Raw genomic sequence first — 15,890 nt, forward strand, 5'->3', positions numbered from 1 at the left:
TCATGCCCTGTTTTTCTATGTGTTTGCCTGTGTGCCCTCCCATAAAACGGAGTGTGATTGTTGTCTATATGTATCTTGTGTATTTACCCTCTGTACAGCACTTTGGTTGACACGCGTCATGTGAAATGTGCTTTATAAATAAATTTGATTGATTGATTGAGTCTCTCAGTCCTGAAGCCACCAGTCAGCCAGGACCTCCTCTGACAGTCTCTCAGTCCTGAACCCACCAGTCAGCCAGGACCTCCTCTGACAGTCTCTCAGTCCTGAAGCCACCAGTCAGCCAGGACCTCCTCTGACAGTCTCTCAGTCCTGAACCCACCAGTCAGCCAGGATCTCCTCTGAGTCTCTCAGTCCTGAAGCCACCAGTCAGCCAGGACCTCCTCTGACAGTCTCTCAGTCCTGAAGTCACCAGTCAGCCGGGACCTCCTCTGACAGTCTCTCAGTCCTGAACCCTCAGCCCTCAGCCAGGACCTCCTCTGACAGTCTCTCAGTCCTGAACCCACCAGTCAGCCAGGACCTCCTCTGACAGTCTCTCAGTCCTGAACCCACCAGTCAGCCAGGATCTCCTCCGACAGTCTCTCAGTCCTGAAGCCACCAGTCAGCCAGGACCTCCTCTGACTCACATTCCTCCACAAAGAGGTTCCGCTCCCACAGCTTAAGCACAGACTGGAGAATGTGGTGCATGTGTGCGTGTGTGTGTGTGCGCAGTGCCGTCTGGGTGAAATGCGAGGCCCAGTGCGAGATTTAAACGTTAGGCCCTTTTTTTTAAAGGTAAAAAAAAAGTAGTCAAATCTTTGCTGTATCACTCCTCCCAAGAACTACTAGCTAACGGCGGCTAGCTGCGCTGTGTGTGTGTGGCTAGCTCCTGACTAACGGCGGCTAGCTGTGTGTGGCTAGCTCCTGGCTAACGGCGGCTAGCTGTGTGTGGCTAGCTCCTGGCTAACGGCGGCTAGCTCCTGGCTAACGGCAGCTAGCTGCGCTGTGTGTGTGGCTAGCTCCTGGCTAACGGCGGCTAGCTCCTGGCTAATGGCAGCTAGCTCCTGGCTAATGGCAGCTAGCTGCGCTGTGTGTGTGTGTGGCTAGCTCCTGGCTAACGGCAGCTAGCTGCGCTGGTGGATGTCCAGTAGAATCTCTCCCCGACTGAACTTTCTAACACGCAACACTTTCTTCAGTCTATCTTCAGTCCATCTGCTGAACGTCCTCTTGGTATTGATAAGCTTACGGCATGCAGCGTTATTTCTTCTGCTCCGGTGCAATATTGGTATTTCACGTTTTCAAAAGTAGGATGCTCTTTTCTTGGCCAAGACGTCCACTCGCTGAAGAGACCCCGTACCTGTGGCTCCTCGTGGTGGGTGATTACAGTTCCTCTTCACATATCCGACTACCAGACCGACGCCAACCAGCTCCCCCTAGTATTAGTTTTCCCACGATGCTTTGCCGGGCACAAAAGTAAACGGTCCATTGAAAACAATAGCATATATCTGCAGAGCCACAGAGCCCGGAACAAGTCAGACACATTCACGTGTGTCTACACTATTCTACAAACGTGTCTAATGTGAAATATATAAGCATGTAAGCAAAACTAGATTTTAGGTCTGTGATGGAAAGTGATTGTTAACATTCTATTTCTTTTTATTTGGTTTTTTTTCGCGAGGCCCCCCTTCTCGCAAGGCCCAGTCCGACCGCACTGCTCGCACACCCCTAGCGGCAGTCCTGTAGTGTGCGTGTGGGTAGGTTTATGTGAAAAATCTGGACCGATTTTGAGACACACCACACAGAATCAGGACATTATTTGGGGACCGAGCGAGGAGGACATGTTGGACGCCCTGGTTCAGTTTGACGAGTCACGGTTAACCCTTTCACTGCCGCACTACAGAAGGTTAACCCTACAGTGACCGTTGGTAGTGTGATAGTAAAGGGTTAACCTTCTGTGGTGTGGCAGTGAAAGGGTTAAGGTTGGGGTTAGAGAGAGTGTATGAGAGAGAAATAGTGTGTGTGTGTGTGTGTGCCTATGTGTGTGTGTGTGTGTGGGTCTGTGTGTCTGTGTGTGTCTGTGTGTGTGTAATGTTGTGGAAAAAAAGTCTGCACACCGTCTATAGTGTTCCCAAGTTTTAATGTACTTGAACACAACGTTTCGGCCTGTGGCCTTTTTCAAGTGTCACCGACATGTGAAAAGGGGTGGGGTATATATACATATACAAATTAAGGGTCAAGGTTGAGCCAGGTCAAGGTTCAAATCAATTAGCCTATAGGCTACACATTTACAGACCATATTGCAGCTCAAGTGCCAGAACATACGGTACATAGTTACAATAACAGTAGTACGGTAGTTTAGTAGTTAGATGTGACACACCTTCACATGCCAAAATAGAGAAAAAATATATAATAAGAAAACTTAAAAAACAGAAAAATTTATTAAAAAAAACACAGAATCAGGACAGAATGTGTGTATTTACAGGAAGGGTTTGATGTCAAACTCTTCATTCAGTCCAAGAGGGGCCATAGTCTGCAGGGTGTGTATATGGTAGGTCTCTCTCTGCAAAAGTAGTTTGCCATGGTCTCCGCCTCTCGCTGGTCTCTCTACCTTTTCAATGCCTGTGTATCTTAATGTGCTGATATTGTGTCCTGCCTGTCTAAAGTGTACTGCATCACCACATCTGATGTTGCTGCGGTGTTCGCTGATGCGTATTTTGAGTTGCCGGTTGGTTTTGCCTACATAGCTCAGGCCACAAGGGCATTTGATGAGGTAGACGACATGAGTGGAGCTACAGGTGATGAAGCCACGGACTCTGAGGGTTTTACCATTACGTGGATGTGTGTAAGTCTTACTCTTAATAGTATAGCCACACAGTGCACAGTTACCACACTTATAGTTCCCATCCGGGGTGAATGTGGGTCTGTGAGCCGTGGGTCTCACTAGTTGGTTTCTCAGGTTGGGGGGGCGTTTGTAAACTACGGCAGGAGGTTCCTTGAAAACAGCTTGGAGTTTGGGATCAGAGTTGATGATGTGCCAATGTTTGTGTAGGATCTTTTTGAATTCAAAACCTACAGGAGAATATGTAGTGCAGCACAGTAGGGACTGGTCCTTAGTGGGTCTAATGCTAGGTTGTAGGCATTCGTCCTGTGTGGCCACATCAAAGCGGTTAGCAGCTTTATCTATCCATTCTGTAGGACACTTGGGATGTGCGTGAGTCTTTTCTACTCTGTGTGTGTGTACCTGTGTGTGTGTGTGTGCCTATGTGTGTGTGTGGGTCTGTGTGTGCCTGTGTGTGTCTGTGTGTGTGCCTGTGTGTGTGTGTGTGTGTGTGTGCCTATGTGTGTGTGTGTGTGTGTGTGTGTGTGCCTGTGTGTACCTGTGTGTGTGTGTGTGTGCCTGTGTGTGTGTGTGTGTGTGTGCCTGTGTGTACCTGTGTGTACCTGTGTGTGTGTGTGTGTGTGTGTGTGTGTGTGTGTGTGTGTGTGTGTGTGTGTGTGTGTGTGTGTGTGTGTGTGTGTGTGTGTGTGTGTGTGTGTATGTATGAATGTGTGTGTGCGTGTGTGTGTGTGTGTGTGTGTGTATCTGGGGATTGAGCGCCATGGAAAAAGTTAGACTAACAGGGTTTATGAGATTAGGAGGCGACAGGATCTGACATTTGATCAAAAGAGTCTTCAACCTCAGTATTACATTTCACAGACAGGAAGACCGTGTGTGTGTGTGTGTATGTGTATATGTGTGTGTGTAAATGTGTGTGTGTGTAAGTGTGTGTGTGTGTGTGTGTGTGTGTGTGTGTGTGTGTAAGTGTGTGTGTAAATGTGTGTGTGTGTAAGTGTGTATGTGTGTGTGTAAGTGTGTATGTGTGTGTATGTGTGTGTGTGTGTGTGTAAGTGTGTGTGTATGTGTGTGTGTGTAAGTGTGTGTGTGTGTCACGCTGCTTACCAGCAGTGGGCGGTCACGGTGTGATAGGTCATGACCTTTCTCCTCACCGTCATGGGAACCAATCTGCTAATGGAATGCCTTCATATACGGTAGCGCTTTTATCCAAAGCACTTTACAATTCATGCCTCACGTTCACCCGTTCACTCACCGGCGGCAGAGGTGACCACGCTCATCGGGAGCAGTTAGGGTCAAGGGTCAAGGACACACGCTGCCGGGAGGAGCCGGAATCTAACCGGAAACCTTCCGATGACCAGGCGACCGCTCTACTTCCTGAGCCAGTGTCGCCCCCTAGTTACTAATGTAACTCCTCCCTCCTCTGTGCAGTCAGCAGAGCATGTCCAGAACCACTAGGTGGCAGTGCTGCGTTGTGTTCTACAAATGTAATGTAAATGTAACAATTTATATATTTTCGGACTTCCTCGGCCAGCCGTGCCAACTCGCACGGCCAGCTGCGTGTAAGTGTTGCTGGCAGGCTTGCCGGGAGCGTGGTAGGCTAGCAGGAGCACGGTAGGCTAGCAGGAGCGTGGTAAGCTACTGTAGCAGTAGCGTGGTAGGCTAGCAGGAGCGTGGTAGGCTAGCGGGTGCGTGGTAGGCTAGCAGGAGCGTGGTAGGCTAGCGGGTGCGTGGTAGGCTAGCAGGAGCGTGGTAGGCTAGCGGGTGCGTGGTAGGCTAGCAGGAGCGTGGTAGGCTAGCAGGAGCGTGGTAGGCTAGCGGGTGCGTGGTAGGCTAGCAGGAGCGTGGTAGGCTAGCGGGTGCGTGGTAGGCTAGCAGGAGCGTGGTAGGCTAGCGGGAGCGCGGTAGGCTAACAGGAGCGTGGTAGGCTGGCCGCAATCTCTGCAACCACTTAGACGTCTGAGTATAAATTAGGCATAATGTGTGAATAAGGATAATTGATTTCATTGGTATTGGTGCCATGTGGAAGTGGACTCTGTGTGTGATTGTGTTCTCTGACTGTGTTCTAGCAGTAGCTTACCTCTCTGACTGTGTTCTAGCGGTAGCTTACCTCTCTGACTGTGTTCTAGCGGTAGCTTACCTCTCCGACTGTGTTCTAGCGGTAGCTTACCTCTCTGACTGTGTTCTAGCGGTAGCTTACCTCTCCGACTGTGTTCTAGTGGTAGCTTACCTCTCCGACTGTGTTCTAGCGGTAGCTTACCTCTCCGACTGTGTTCTAGCGGTAGCTTACCTCTCCGACTGTGTTCTAGCGGTAGCTTACCTCTCTGACTGTGTTCTAGCGGTAGCTTACCTCTCTGACTGTGTTCTAGCGGTAGCTTACCTCTCTGACTGTGTTCTAGCGGTAGCTTACCTCTCTGACTGTGTTCTAGCGGTACCTTACCTCTCTGACTGTGTTCTAGCGGTAGCTTACCTCTCTGACTGGTGTTCTAGCGGTAGCTTACCTCTCTGACCGTGTTCTAGCGGTAGCTTACCTCTCTGACTGTGTTCTAGCGGTAGCTTACCTCTCTGACTGTGTTCTAGCGGTAGCTTACCTCTCTGACCGTGTTCTAGCGGTAGCTTACCTCTCTGACTGTGTTCTAGCGGTACCTTACCTCTCTGACTGTGTTCTAGCGGTACCTTACCTCTCTGACTGTGTTCTAGCGGTACCTTACCTCTCTGACTGTGTTCTAGCGGTAGCTTACCTCTCTGACTGTGTTCTAGCGGTACCTTACCTCTCTGACTGTGTTCTAGCGGTAGCTTACCTCTCTGACTGGTGTTCTAGCGGTAGCTTACCTCTCTGACCGTGTTCTAGCGGTAGCTTACCTCTCTGACTGTGTTCTAGCGGTAGCTTACCTCTCTGACTGTGTTCTAGCGGTAGCTTACCTCTCTGACCGTGTTCTAGCGGTAGCTTACCTCTCCGACCGCCACCAGTCTGTCTCTGTGCTTCTGAAAAAGCGGCAGGACCGGCTCCAGGTCCTACGAGGGAACAAGGAGATGAAGCAGAACTTGAGTCAGAAACACTTTGGGTTACTAGTGAACCTGATGATGTCATGTATGTTGTGTATTAGGGCTGAGCGATTAATCGATTTTAAATCGAAATCGCGATTTGAAATGATGCAATTAGCAAATCGCAAATATTTTTGTTGCTAAATCTTTTTTTTCTTCTTTTTTACCAGGAAGTCCCATTGAGATACAAGATCTCCTTTGCAAGTTGTTGTTATTGTTGTAGGAACGGTTTGGGAGAGGGAGGTAAGGGGTTTTAGATTGTGTGTCGTGAAGTTAGAGGGAGAGTAAAGTACAGAAAAAAGGTACCGTTGGGTACCGATGTCGATTCCCAGGTAAAAATAAAAAAATGTCAGGCTCGGTGTCCCGAACAGACCCACCGCGTAGGCCAAATGCAAGACGCATTTTACAATAAACCTCTGTGGGGCTGCTTAAAAAAAGAAAATTATAATCACAAATTTTATCGCAATCGCAATATCTGTCAGAAAAATCGCAATTACATTATTTCCCAAAATCGTGCAGCCCTATTGTGTATGTCATAAATGTCACTATGAATTGAAAATGGGGGACCCTGATGTAAGCAAGACGAAAGTCTTTCTCTGGTCTGCATCCCCTTAACAATTGTTTGTATTGAGCCGTACTGTATTGTACCCATTCTGCAATCTGTTAATAAAACAATCAGTTCAACCTTGCTCTGTCTAAGAGAAAGGGGGTATACAGAATTGCAGTAACTACAAAATTACTAATCACTGGATGGTCAAAGAACTTTAAAGACGTTTCTCTCAGTGTCACTGTTTGCGTAGTTACCGTTAGCTTCTGCTGGGCTGTATTGTATCACTGTTAGCTTCTGCAGGGCAGTATTGTATCACTGTTAGCTTCTACAGGGCAGTATTGTATCACTGTTAGCTTCTGCAGGGCAGTATTGTATCACCATTAGCTTCTGCAGGGCAGTATTGTATCACTGTTAGCTTCTGCAGGGCAGTATTGTATCACTGTTAGCTTCTGCAGGGCAGTATTGTATCACTGTTAGCTTCTGCAGGGCAGTATTGTATCACTGTTAGCTTCTGCAGGGCAGTATTGTATCACTGTTAGCTTCTGCAGGGCAGTATTGTATCACTGAAGTGATTCATAGCATCCCTGTGTTTCACTGTCAGACACACTATGGATTGACCACAGACATACTGCAGTGTGTCTACTGGAATGTTATATGGCGTTTTTAGGAAGAGATACCTCTATAGCGTTTAGTTAAGCAGGCACACTGCTGAGAGGAAGAGATACCTCTTCTCCCACATTTCCCACAACGAAGAGAAGATAGAAGATAAAACAAAGGTGTTCCAGTAACCAGACCTTATCAAAACACAAGGTGGGGAGCTGTGTGTATGAGTGTGTCGTGTGTGTGTGTGCGTGCGTGCGTGCGTGCGTGTGTGTGTGTGTGTGTGTATGTAGAGAATTAATGTCAATATAATGTTCTCATAAGTAGTAGGCCTAGTAAAACCAGAACTTATCAAAACACAAGATGGGGAGCTGTGTGTATGAGTGTGTGTGTGTGTGTGTGTGTGTGTGTGTGTGTGTGTGTGTGTGTGTGTGTGTGTGTGTGTGTGTGTGTGTGTATGTGTGTGTGTGTGTGTATGAGGGTCCGTTTAGGCCATATACCGTCACTTAAATCATATATGCTATTGAAAAACGTGTGTGTATGTTATGTGTGTGTATGTGCATGTATGTGTGTGTATGTTATGTGTGTGTATGTGCGTGTGTGTGTGTGTATGTTATGGGTGTGTATGTGCATGTATGTGTGTGTATGTTATGTGTGTGTATGTGTGTGTATGTATATGTATGTGTGTGTGTGTTCAGAGTGCTCCGTTACCTGTAGCGTCACACTGCGCGGCTCTGGACTCCCGCAGGCTTGCAGTGGATGGAGACCAAAACATGGCGCCACCAGACCTGGGAAGCTGGAAGCAAAACAACATCCATTCAGTCAAGGCCTTTGTTCAAACTGGAGACACTGATGCTTCCCTCCTTTACACTGATGTCCAGTTTTGATTGATTGAAAACTTTATTAACGGATTGCAGAATGGGTACCATATACAGTACGGCTCAATACACACAAGTGTTAAGGGGATGCAGACCAGAGAAAGACTTTCGTCTTTTTTACATCAGGGTCCCCCATTTTCAATTCATAATGACATTTATGACATACACAGCATATAGATATACAGATATATATCATGACATTTATGACATACATGACTTACAGATATACAGTACTGTTACATTTATGACATACAAGTATACAGTACTGTTTAACAGAGATTCTAACTAAAAGAGAAAGCAGTTTTAGATTTTTTTTATTTAAAGTCATGACACGTTGTTTTTGACTGCCGGTGATATGATATGACCATTTTGATATGAGATGTTTGGTTCCAGTATTATTTTACTGAAAAGTAGGATACATGTCTCCAAAGTCAGAGTATCGTATCAGCCACTGAGCAAGGGCTCGGAGATTTCACACACCGACTGAAAGAGAGAATCAATATTGTGCTGACAGAACAGTTTCATGTTTGTAGGTTAAGTACTATTTATTAATGTTTGCTATATGGCCAGTTTTCCTCCGTCGTCTTGTTCTAATCAGGAAATGCCTTTATTAAAAGTTGAGAAATCTCGTGATCTATGCACAAGATTAATATTTTCTTTCTGCAATTTTTTTTTACAACAATATTGTGTGAGCTAGGTTAACCCTTTCACCGCCGCGCTACCAAACGGTTAACCCTTTCACTGTGACAATACACAGCAGGTTAACCCTTTCACTGCCACACGACAGCAGGTGAACCGTCGGTAGTGATAGTAAAGGGTTACCCTTCTGTAGTGTGGCAGTGAAAGGGTTAGGCAACGCTATGTGTCTGGTCTAGGCAGGTCGAAAACACATTGGGGCAGAAGGAATGGTTAGGAAATAATTACACATGTGAACAGAACCCTGACCCTGTCTGCTTGCCTACATGTATGATCCTGTGTACCTAATACGTCTTATCATTGTTTGTACATCGTCTGTGTACATGTCTGCTTATGTTTGTATATGTCAGTGCAAATGCATGTACTATGGTGGTTGGCTCAACGTAGTGCCAGCGTTTATGTCTATGTTTATGTAGTATTATAGTTATTGCCAAACCACTATGCCTGGTGGTCATATGGACTGTGAAAATACTTGAATCCCTTTAACCAATGGCCGTATTAACCATTGATTTTACTTCAAGACTAGTGGGGGTTTAATCGTATTTTTTTTGTTAACACATTGTGTGCCGGCAGGGGGTGCACTATTTATCGCTTGGATGCCACCACTCTAGTCAATGAGAGGGCGAGCACATTTGCGAACGCATAAACTATATCTTAAATGATGGCTATGTGTCTAATACGCCCGTCGCTTATCAATGACTCGCTTGCAGTCATTGATGTACATCAATGTGTACGAAACGGATCGTTTTTTCATCAGTACATTTCAGTTTTATACCGTTTTGAATACGAGTATAGTTTTGAAGATTTATAGTGATTCCAGACAAATCCGCGAAAATAGCCATTTACTGGAATACACAAAACACGTCATTTTTCGGCCTATTTATGAATCGTTTTCAAATAAATGCTAGATTATCGATAGTATATGTGTACTTATGTACGCTAGAGAAGCGGGCTGAAAAATCGATTATCCATGACCTGGTCAGCGCTAACGTCATACACGCACACACAGCCACACACACACGTTGTGAAATATGTGAAAAAAACATCCGATTACCCCAAAACTGGTAAAATAGATTCCTTACCTCAGATCAGATGTTCTGCAAAAAGATTATTCCAATTCCTGATCGCCATTCCAAATATCGATCGTGTTTATTGATCCAACGTTAGACCTCGAAACAGATAATCCACGCTGCTTTCGGTTGCCTCAATGAATGCAATAGTTATAGTCTCAGGTTACATGCCTGAGAAGTCAAATGTGGAATCCGGAGTTTTTTTTTCTCATGCATTTCCATTGAGTCCATTCCAATGGGTGCAATACCATCCGGGAGACGATAGGGGGCGGTATTTGCCCTTTTCGAGCTCAGAGACAGTCCCAATGATAACGTGAGGCTGGATGGATGAAAAATTTATGGATATCGCTAATAAAAGAAATAACGATTAAATAACGAGATTTCTCGTTGTTGGCACACAACGCATGCCGGCCAACAACGAGATTTCTCGTCGTTGGCACACAATGTGTTAAGGGGGAGCGGGGATGGGATCGTCTTCGTGGATCTATGACTCCAGTGGGAATCAGGATGAAGCTGAACTATCCGTAGCGGATGGATCAGTGGGGTCAGTATATGGGGTAAGTATAGGAAGTCAACCCTTAACACTTTAAGGACCAGCCACGAGTTTATACGGGTTTCGGTGCCATGCGTTGTGGACCAGAGGCACGTATATAGCCGTGGCAAGTTGTTATTGTTTTATTCCATATTAATAACCGGATCAAGATCCCCAATCGACTCTGCAGATCTACCCGCCTCTGTGGAATCGGCAACATGCAATACTGGCCAGATCCTCTTAGGGGCGCCATCGCTCCACTGCAGTATCATTGTGGGCGAATGGAATTCTTTTTTTTTTACCTTCCAATGCAGTATCATATTACCCTGATCCTGAAGCAACAGCATGCACCGTTGATTACGTTTCGAATCGCAGATTTCACCATGGAATAAGAGGATTTATCATCAACCAATGGACATATCGATCTACCAGATGCCGATCGATAACGGGGAAATGCTGCCGGTATCACACAGCACAGTAAGCACAGTAAGACATTTATCACCTAATTTATAGCCGGATCGGAGCTTGCTGTGCAACGCTAGCAATCGATCTGTGAATGTGGCTACTTACACAGACGCTGTATTGGTAATCAATAATACTAATCGACATCCCCCGCCGCCCCCCTTTCATCGATAGATGCTCTGGGATAGTCCGGATCATAAGCAGTTTATGTTATTTCATTAGCATATATACAACAGAAATGCCGTTGAATATAACGTTAGTAGCCTTTAGCTCTATAAGTGGCTTTCCAGAAAATATATGAGACGAAATCTGCGATAAAGCTTATATTCACGGCGCTATAAAATGACAACCTATTGATGGATTTTTTTTCTTTAAGCCATTTTGAAGGGACGGTTTATGAACTCAAGTGACAATGAGAATGGACAGATAGCAATACTATAAAGTATAGATATAGCTCTACAAAGACACATCGGTTTGTTGACAAACCTTGGTCCTCTAGCACCATATTAGACGGCGCCGAACGGTCGTCAAAGTGCTAAGGTTGACAGATCAGTATATAGAATAGGAGGGGTCAATTTTATCGGACAATGTTGCTGTTGCTGTTCTAGAATTAGTAAAAAAAAAAACATGTTTTGTTTTTTCTGCATTTAGAACAAGTTGCAGTTGACAGAGCTGCTCTTGTACTCTTATCAAATGCAGACTGAGATAGTTTGCAATCCACCCAACCGCATGTTCAGAAAAAACAATAGCTGTAAGACGTCCAATTAAAGTACAGTGGTCGACTCAACGGTATCAAAGGCCTTAGAGACGTCTATGAAAAGATAAATACAGCACTGCTTGTTATCTGAGGCTTCAGTTATATCATTTATGACCTTCATAGCAGCAGTAATAGTACTATGGTTTTTGCGAAAACCCTGACTGAAGTAGACATAATAGAGTTTTTAGTCAGGTATTCTTTTACTTGTTCACTGACTAGGAATTCAAGTAACTTAGCCAAAACAGAGAGTTTAGAAATAAGTCTATTAATTATTTAATATAGTTGGGTCGCCTCCTTTCAAGAGGGGAATAACAAAGGCAGATTTCCAGTCCTTGGGAATTATATTTGTTGACAAGGTAAGATTAAAAATGTGACACAATGGATCAGCTATAAATTCAGATGCCAATTTTAAAAAGACTAAGTTATCTGACCCAGGTGGTTTGATAGGATTAAGATCTTTTAGAGTGACTTTTTATTCTATTTTTATTTTTACTCCTCCACTGTACTATAATTCTGTGACCTGTACCTGTATGTCTTCTACTACCTGTACACCTCCCCTCCCCCCTCCCCCATGCTGCTATGATGACTGAATTTCCCCAAGGGGATCAATAAAGGAATATCTTATCTTATCTTATCTTACAATGGTCAGAAATCATATTAAACATTCCATCAGAGAGAGTTGGACAGAGTTAGAAGTGTCATAGGAAAAAGCTGATTTCAAATATAATGTTTGAAGCCAGGTTTTAGTGGTAAATATCACTGTCTGCAGAGTTCTTGTTTGGATACTTCACGGGGGATAAAAGCGGTAAATGTAATAAAAAAAAGTCAACCAACAAACTCGATTCTTGTACCGGATCTCCTCCCTGGTAAACAAGAATACCCTGAAGACTCTGGCAGGAGCACTCATTCAAGGGTACTACGACTATGCTTGCACCTCATGGTACCAAAGCACCTCAAAGGCACTAAAAAACTAATTACAAACATCTCAAAACAAGCTAGTCAGACTACTGCTTGACCTGACTCCTAGAACCCACCTCACCCCTGCCCACTTTGACAACCTAGGATGGCTTAGAGTAGACGACAGAGTACAGCAACTTGCAATGGGCCTGGTCTACAAGATACACTATGCGACCAAGGTACCCATGTACATGTCAAAATACTTCCCAAAGGTCAGTGAATACCACAACCACTACACCAGAGGGAGCTCCACAAATCATGTTAAACCCAGATTTGGCTCAAACAAGGGACTAAACACGTTTCGCAATTATGCCACATCAATGTGGAACGCCCTACCCAAAGCTGTAAAGGAATGTAAATCACTACCCACTTTCAAAAACACTCTGAAAGAACACCTATGTGAGAATGCTATTCATCGACTACAGCTCGGCATTCAATACCATAGTCCCCTCCATACTCATAGCCAAGCTCAGGGACCTGGGCTTGGGCTATGACCTCTGCCAGTGGGTCTTGGACTTCCTGACTGGCAGACCCCAGGTGGTGAGAGCAGGCAACTGCACCTCCTCATCCATCACCCTCAACATAGGGGCCCCCCAGGGCTGTGTTCTGAGTCCCCTCCTCTACTCCCTGTACACACACGACTGTGTGGCTCAGCGGAGTAGCAATACAATCATCAAATTTGCTGACGACACAGTGGTGGTGGGCCTGATCTCTGCCAACGACGAGAGGGCCTACCTGGAAGAGGTCAAGGTCCTGGCGGGATGGTGCCAGGAAAACAGCCTCTCCCTGAACGTCAGCAAAACAAAGGAGATGATTGTGGACTTCAGGAGGTCGGGGGTCAAGGACTACAGCCCCCTCAGCATCGACGGGGCACCGGTTGAGAGAGTCAACAGCTTTAAGTACCTCGGAGCCTACATATCCGAGGACTTGACATGGACCACACACATTGACAGTGTTGTGAAGAAGGCACGACAACGCCTCTACTTCCTCAGGCGCCTAAGGAAGTTCCAAGTCAGCCAGAAGATCCTTAAGAACTTCTACTCATGTACAATAGAGAGCATCTTGACCGGCAACATCACCTCCTGGTTTGGGAATAGCACTGCACAAGACCGAAGCAGACTACAAAGAGTGACACGTTCAGCCGAACGCACAATTGGAGGGGGGCTCCCCACCCTCCAGAACATTTACAACAAGCGTTGCAAGGGCAAGGCTAAGAGAATCATTAAAGACTCCAGTCACCCGAACAACTGCCTCTTTGAACTGCTGCGGTCAGGCAAGCGATACCGGAGTCTCAAGGCGAGCACAGAAAGACTCAGAAGAAGCTTCTATCCCCAGGCCATCAGGCTGCTAAACGAACAATGAATGAACACTACACAACAACAACCACCAAACGCACATAGCACACACATCCACACGCACACACTCACTTCAAACAAACACACTGTAGCACCCACTCCACACACTTTATAGCACACACCCACTTTAAACAAACACACTGTAGCACCCACTCCCCACACTTTATATTTATGGATGAAGGATTGCACTACAACTCGTACACCTTACTGTAAATTGTACCTAAAATTGTACCTCATCCCATTTCTGCTTTGCACTAGATAGTACTGTACATTAGTACACTGCATAGTATTGTGTATTGTATATTATATGGTAACTCAGAACATTGTACATATGTCTATACCGAACACTGTGACCTCATTTTTCTTCTTCTAAATTCATGCTATATTATGTTATTATGTTATTTGATACTATCTTGTCTAGCACAGTCTCTGGAGCGTAACAGTAAGAAGCATTTTGTATGAAAGTATTCTGTACTTCTGTATGACAACTATTAAAGAACTTGAACTTGAACACCTACGGGAGACTGCAATTCAAAACTGGCCCCTACAAATGTCCTAACCCAGTTGTACAGTAAATTACCAAGTATGGCTTTGTCAGTATTCCAATGTACAGTGTACAGTGTACAGTGTCCCCCCCCTACCCCCCCCCCCCCCCCCCCGCACCTCCAATGTACAGCGCCCACCCACCCACCCAACCCCACCCACCCAACCTCCTCCAATGTACAGTTTCTACGTCAAATGTATATACACTCTTTTTCTGGACACTTTTTGTATCACAAACAGTACTGTATTTGCAAATCTGATATGTCATAAATGTATAGATGTAGCAGTACTGTCTATCTGTATGTCATGTATGTCATATATGTTATGATGAATTGAAAATGGGGGACCCTGATGTAAACAAGACGAAAGTCTTTCTCTGGTCTGCATCCCCTTAACAATTGTATGTTTTGAGCTGTACTGTACTGTACCCATTCTGCAATCTGTTAATAAACTTTTCAATCAATCAATTCAATCAAACATTAGAATAGAAATATGACGTTTGTGTTGAGTCTCTAGCCTGCCACTGCTAAATGAATTGTAGAGGAAATACCGCCCCCTGCTGGTCTTAGAATGTATTTCAGACAACTTTCTGTCACATCTCCTGCTGTCTCTCTCATCCTTCCGACCATCTCACTGAAGCAAACTCACCATGCAGTAGACAGCATTAGTAGTTAACAACATTAACTCAAATACAAACGTAACTACATTTTCTAGTAGTTAATAGGTAGCTGAACAATATTTAAACCATTCATTTACTATTCCTTTCTTCTTCAGTACATTTTTATCAGTACATTTTTATCATCAAGGCAGTTAACAACAAACAACATACGTATACCCTTTAAAAACTTTTATCAGCATTTTCCTGATTCTGCCCAAAAAAATTCCCTGTCCTCTTCTTGCCCAGTGTCAGTGTCAGTTGTTGCCCCCTGTGCTAAACACCCCAGTCGCCCCAAGGGAGGATGAAAGGGCAACATTTCCTTTGTAATATAGTGTAGTGTATAGTATTGAATATAGTGTAGTGTATAGTATTGAATATAGTGTAGTGTATAGTATTTAATATAGTGTATAGTATTTAATATAGTGTAGTGTATAGTATTTAATATAATATAGTGTATAGTATTTAATATAGTGTTTAATATAGTGTAGTGTATAGTATTTAATATAGTGTAGTGTATAGTATTTAATATAGTGTAGTGTATAGTGTATAGTATTGTGGGGCGGCGTGGCTCAGGGGTAGAGCGGGTCGTCCAATGATCGAAGGGTTGGTGGTTTGAATCCCGCTCAAGCCCATGTCCATCCCACTGCCGTTGTGTCCTTGGGCAAGACACTTAACCTACTTGCCTCGTATGAATGTGTATGCATGTGAATGAATGTTGGTGGTGGTCGGAGGGGCCGTAGGCGTTGATTATTCGCCACGCTTCCGTGAGTCTGCCTCAGGGCAGCTCTGGCTGCAATTGTAGCTTACCACCACCGGTATGACTGTGTATGAACGAATAATGGACTCTGTAAGCTCTCTGGGGTGTCACGAAGAGCGCTATATAAATCCAATCCATTATTATTATTATTATTATTATTATTATTATTATTATTATAGTATTTAATATAGTGTAGTGTATAGTATTTAATATAGTGTGTA

General features: G+C 44.7%; 1 protein-coding gene across 3 annotated transcripts in view; it reads right to left on the reverse strand.

The window, feature by feature from the left end:
* The window catches only part of tatdn3 (TatD DNase domain containing 3), a 56,472-nt gene that overhangs the window by 36,890 nt on the left and 3,692 nt on the right, over positions 1-15,890 (reverse strand). For all 3 annotated transcript variants that reach the window (XM_084314459.1, XM_084314458.1, XM_084314457.1), the window contains exons 3-4: positions 7,716-7,800; positions 5,762-5,824 (exon numbers count right to left, since the gene is read on the reverse strand). In XM_084314459.1, coding sequence (XP_084170585.1) covers positions 5,762-5,824; positions 7,716-7,800 — 148 coding nt within the window. The remainder of the gene's footprint in view (positions 1-5,761; positions 5,825-7,715; positions 7,801-15,890) is intronic.

This window comes from Notolepis coatsorum (assembly GCF_963971535.1).
Source record: "Notolepis coatsorum genome assembly, chromosome: 5".
Lineage (NCBI taxonomy): Eukaryota > Metazoa > Chordata > Actinopteri > Aulopiformes > Paralepididae > Notolepis > Notolepis coatsorum.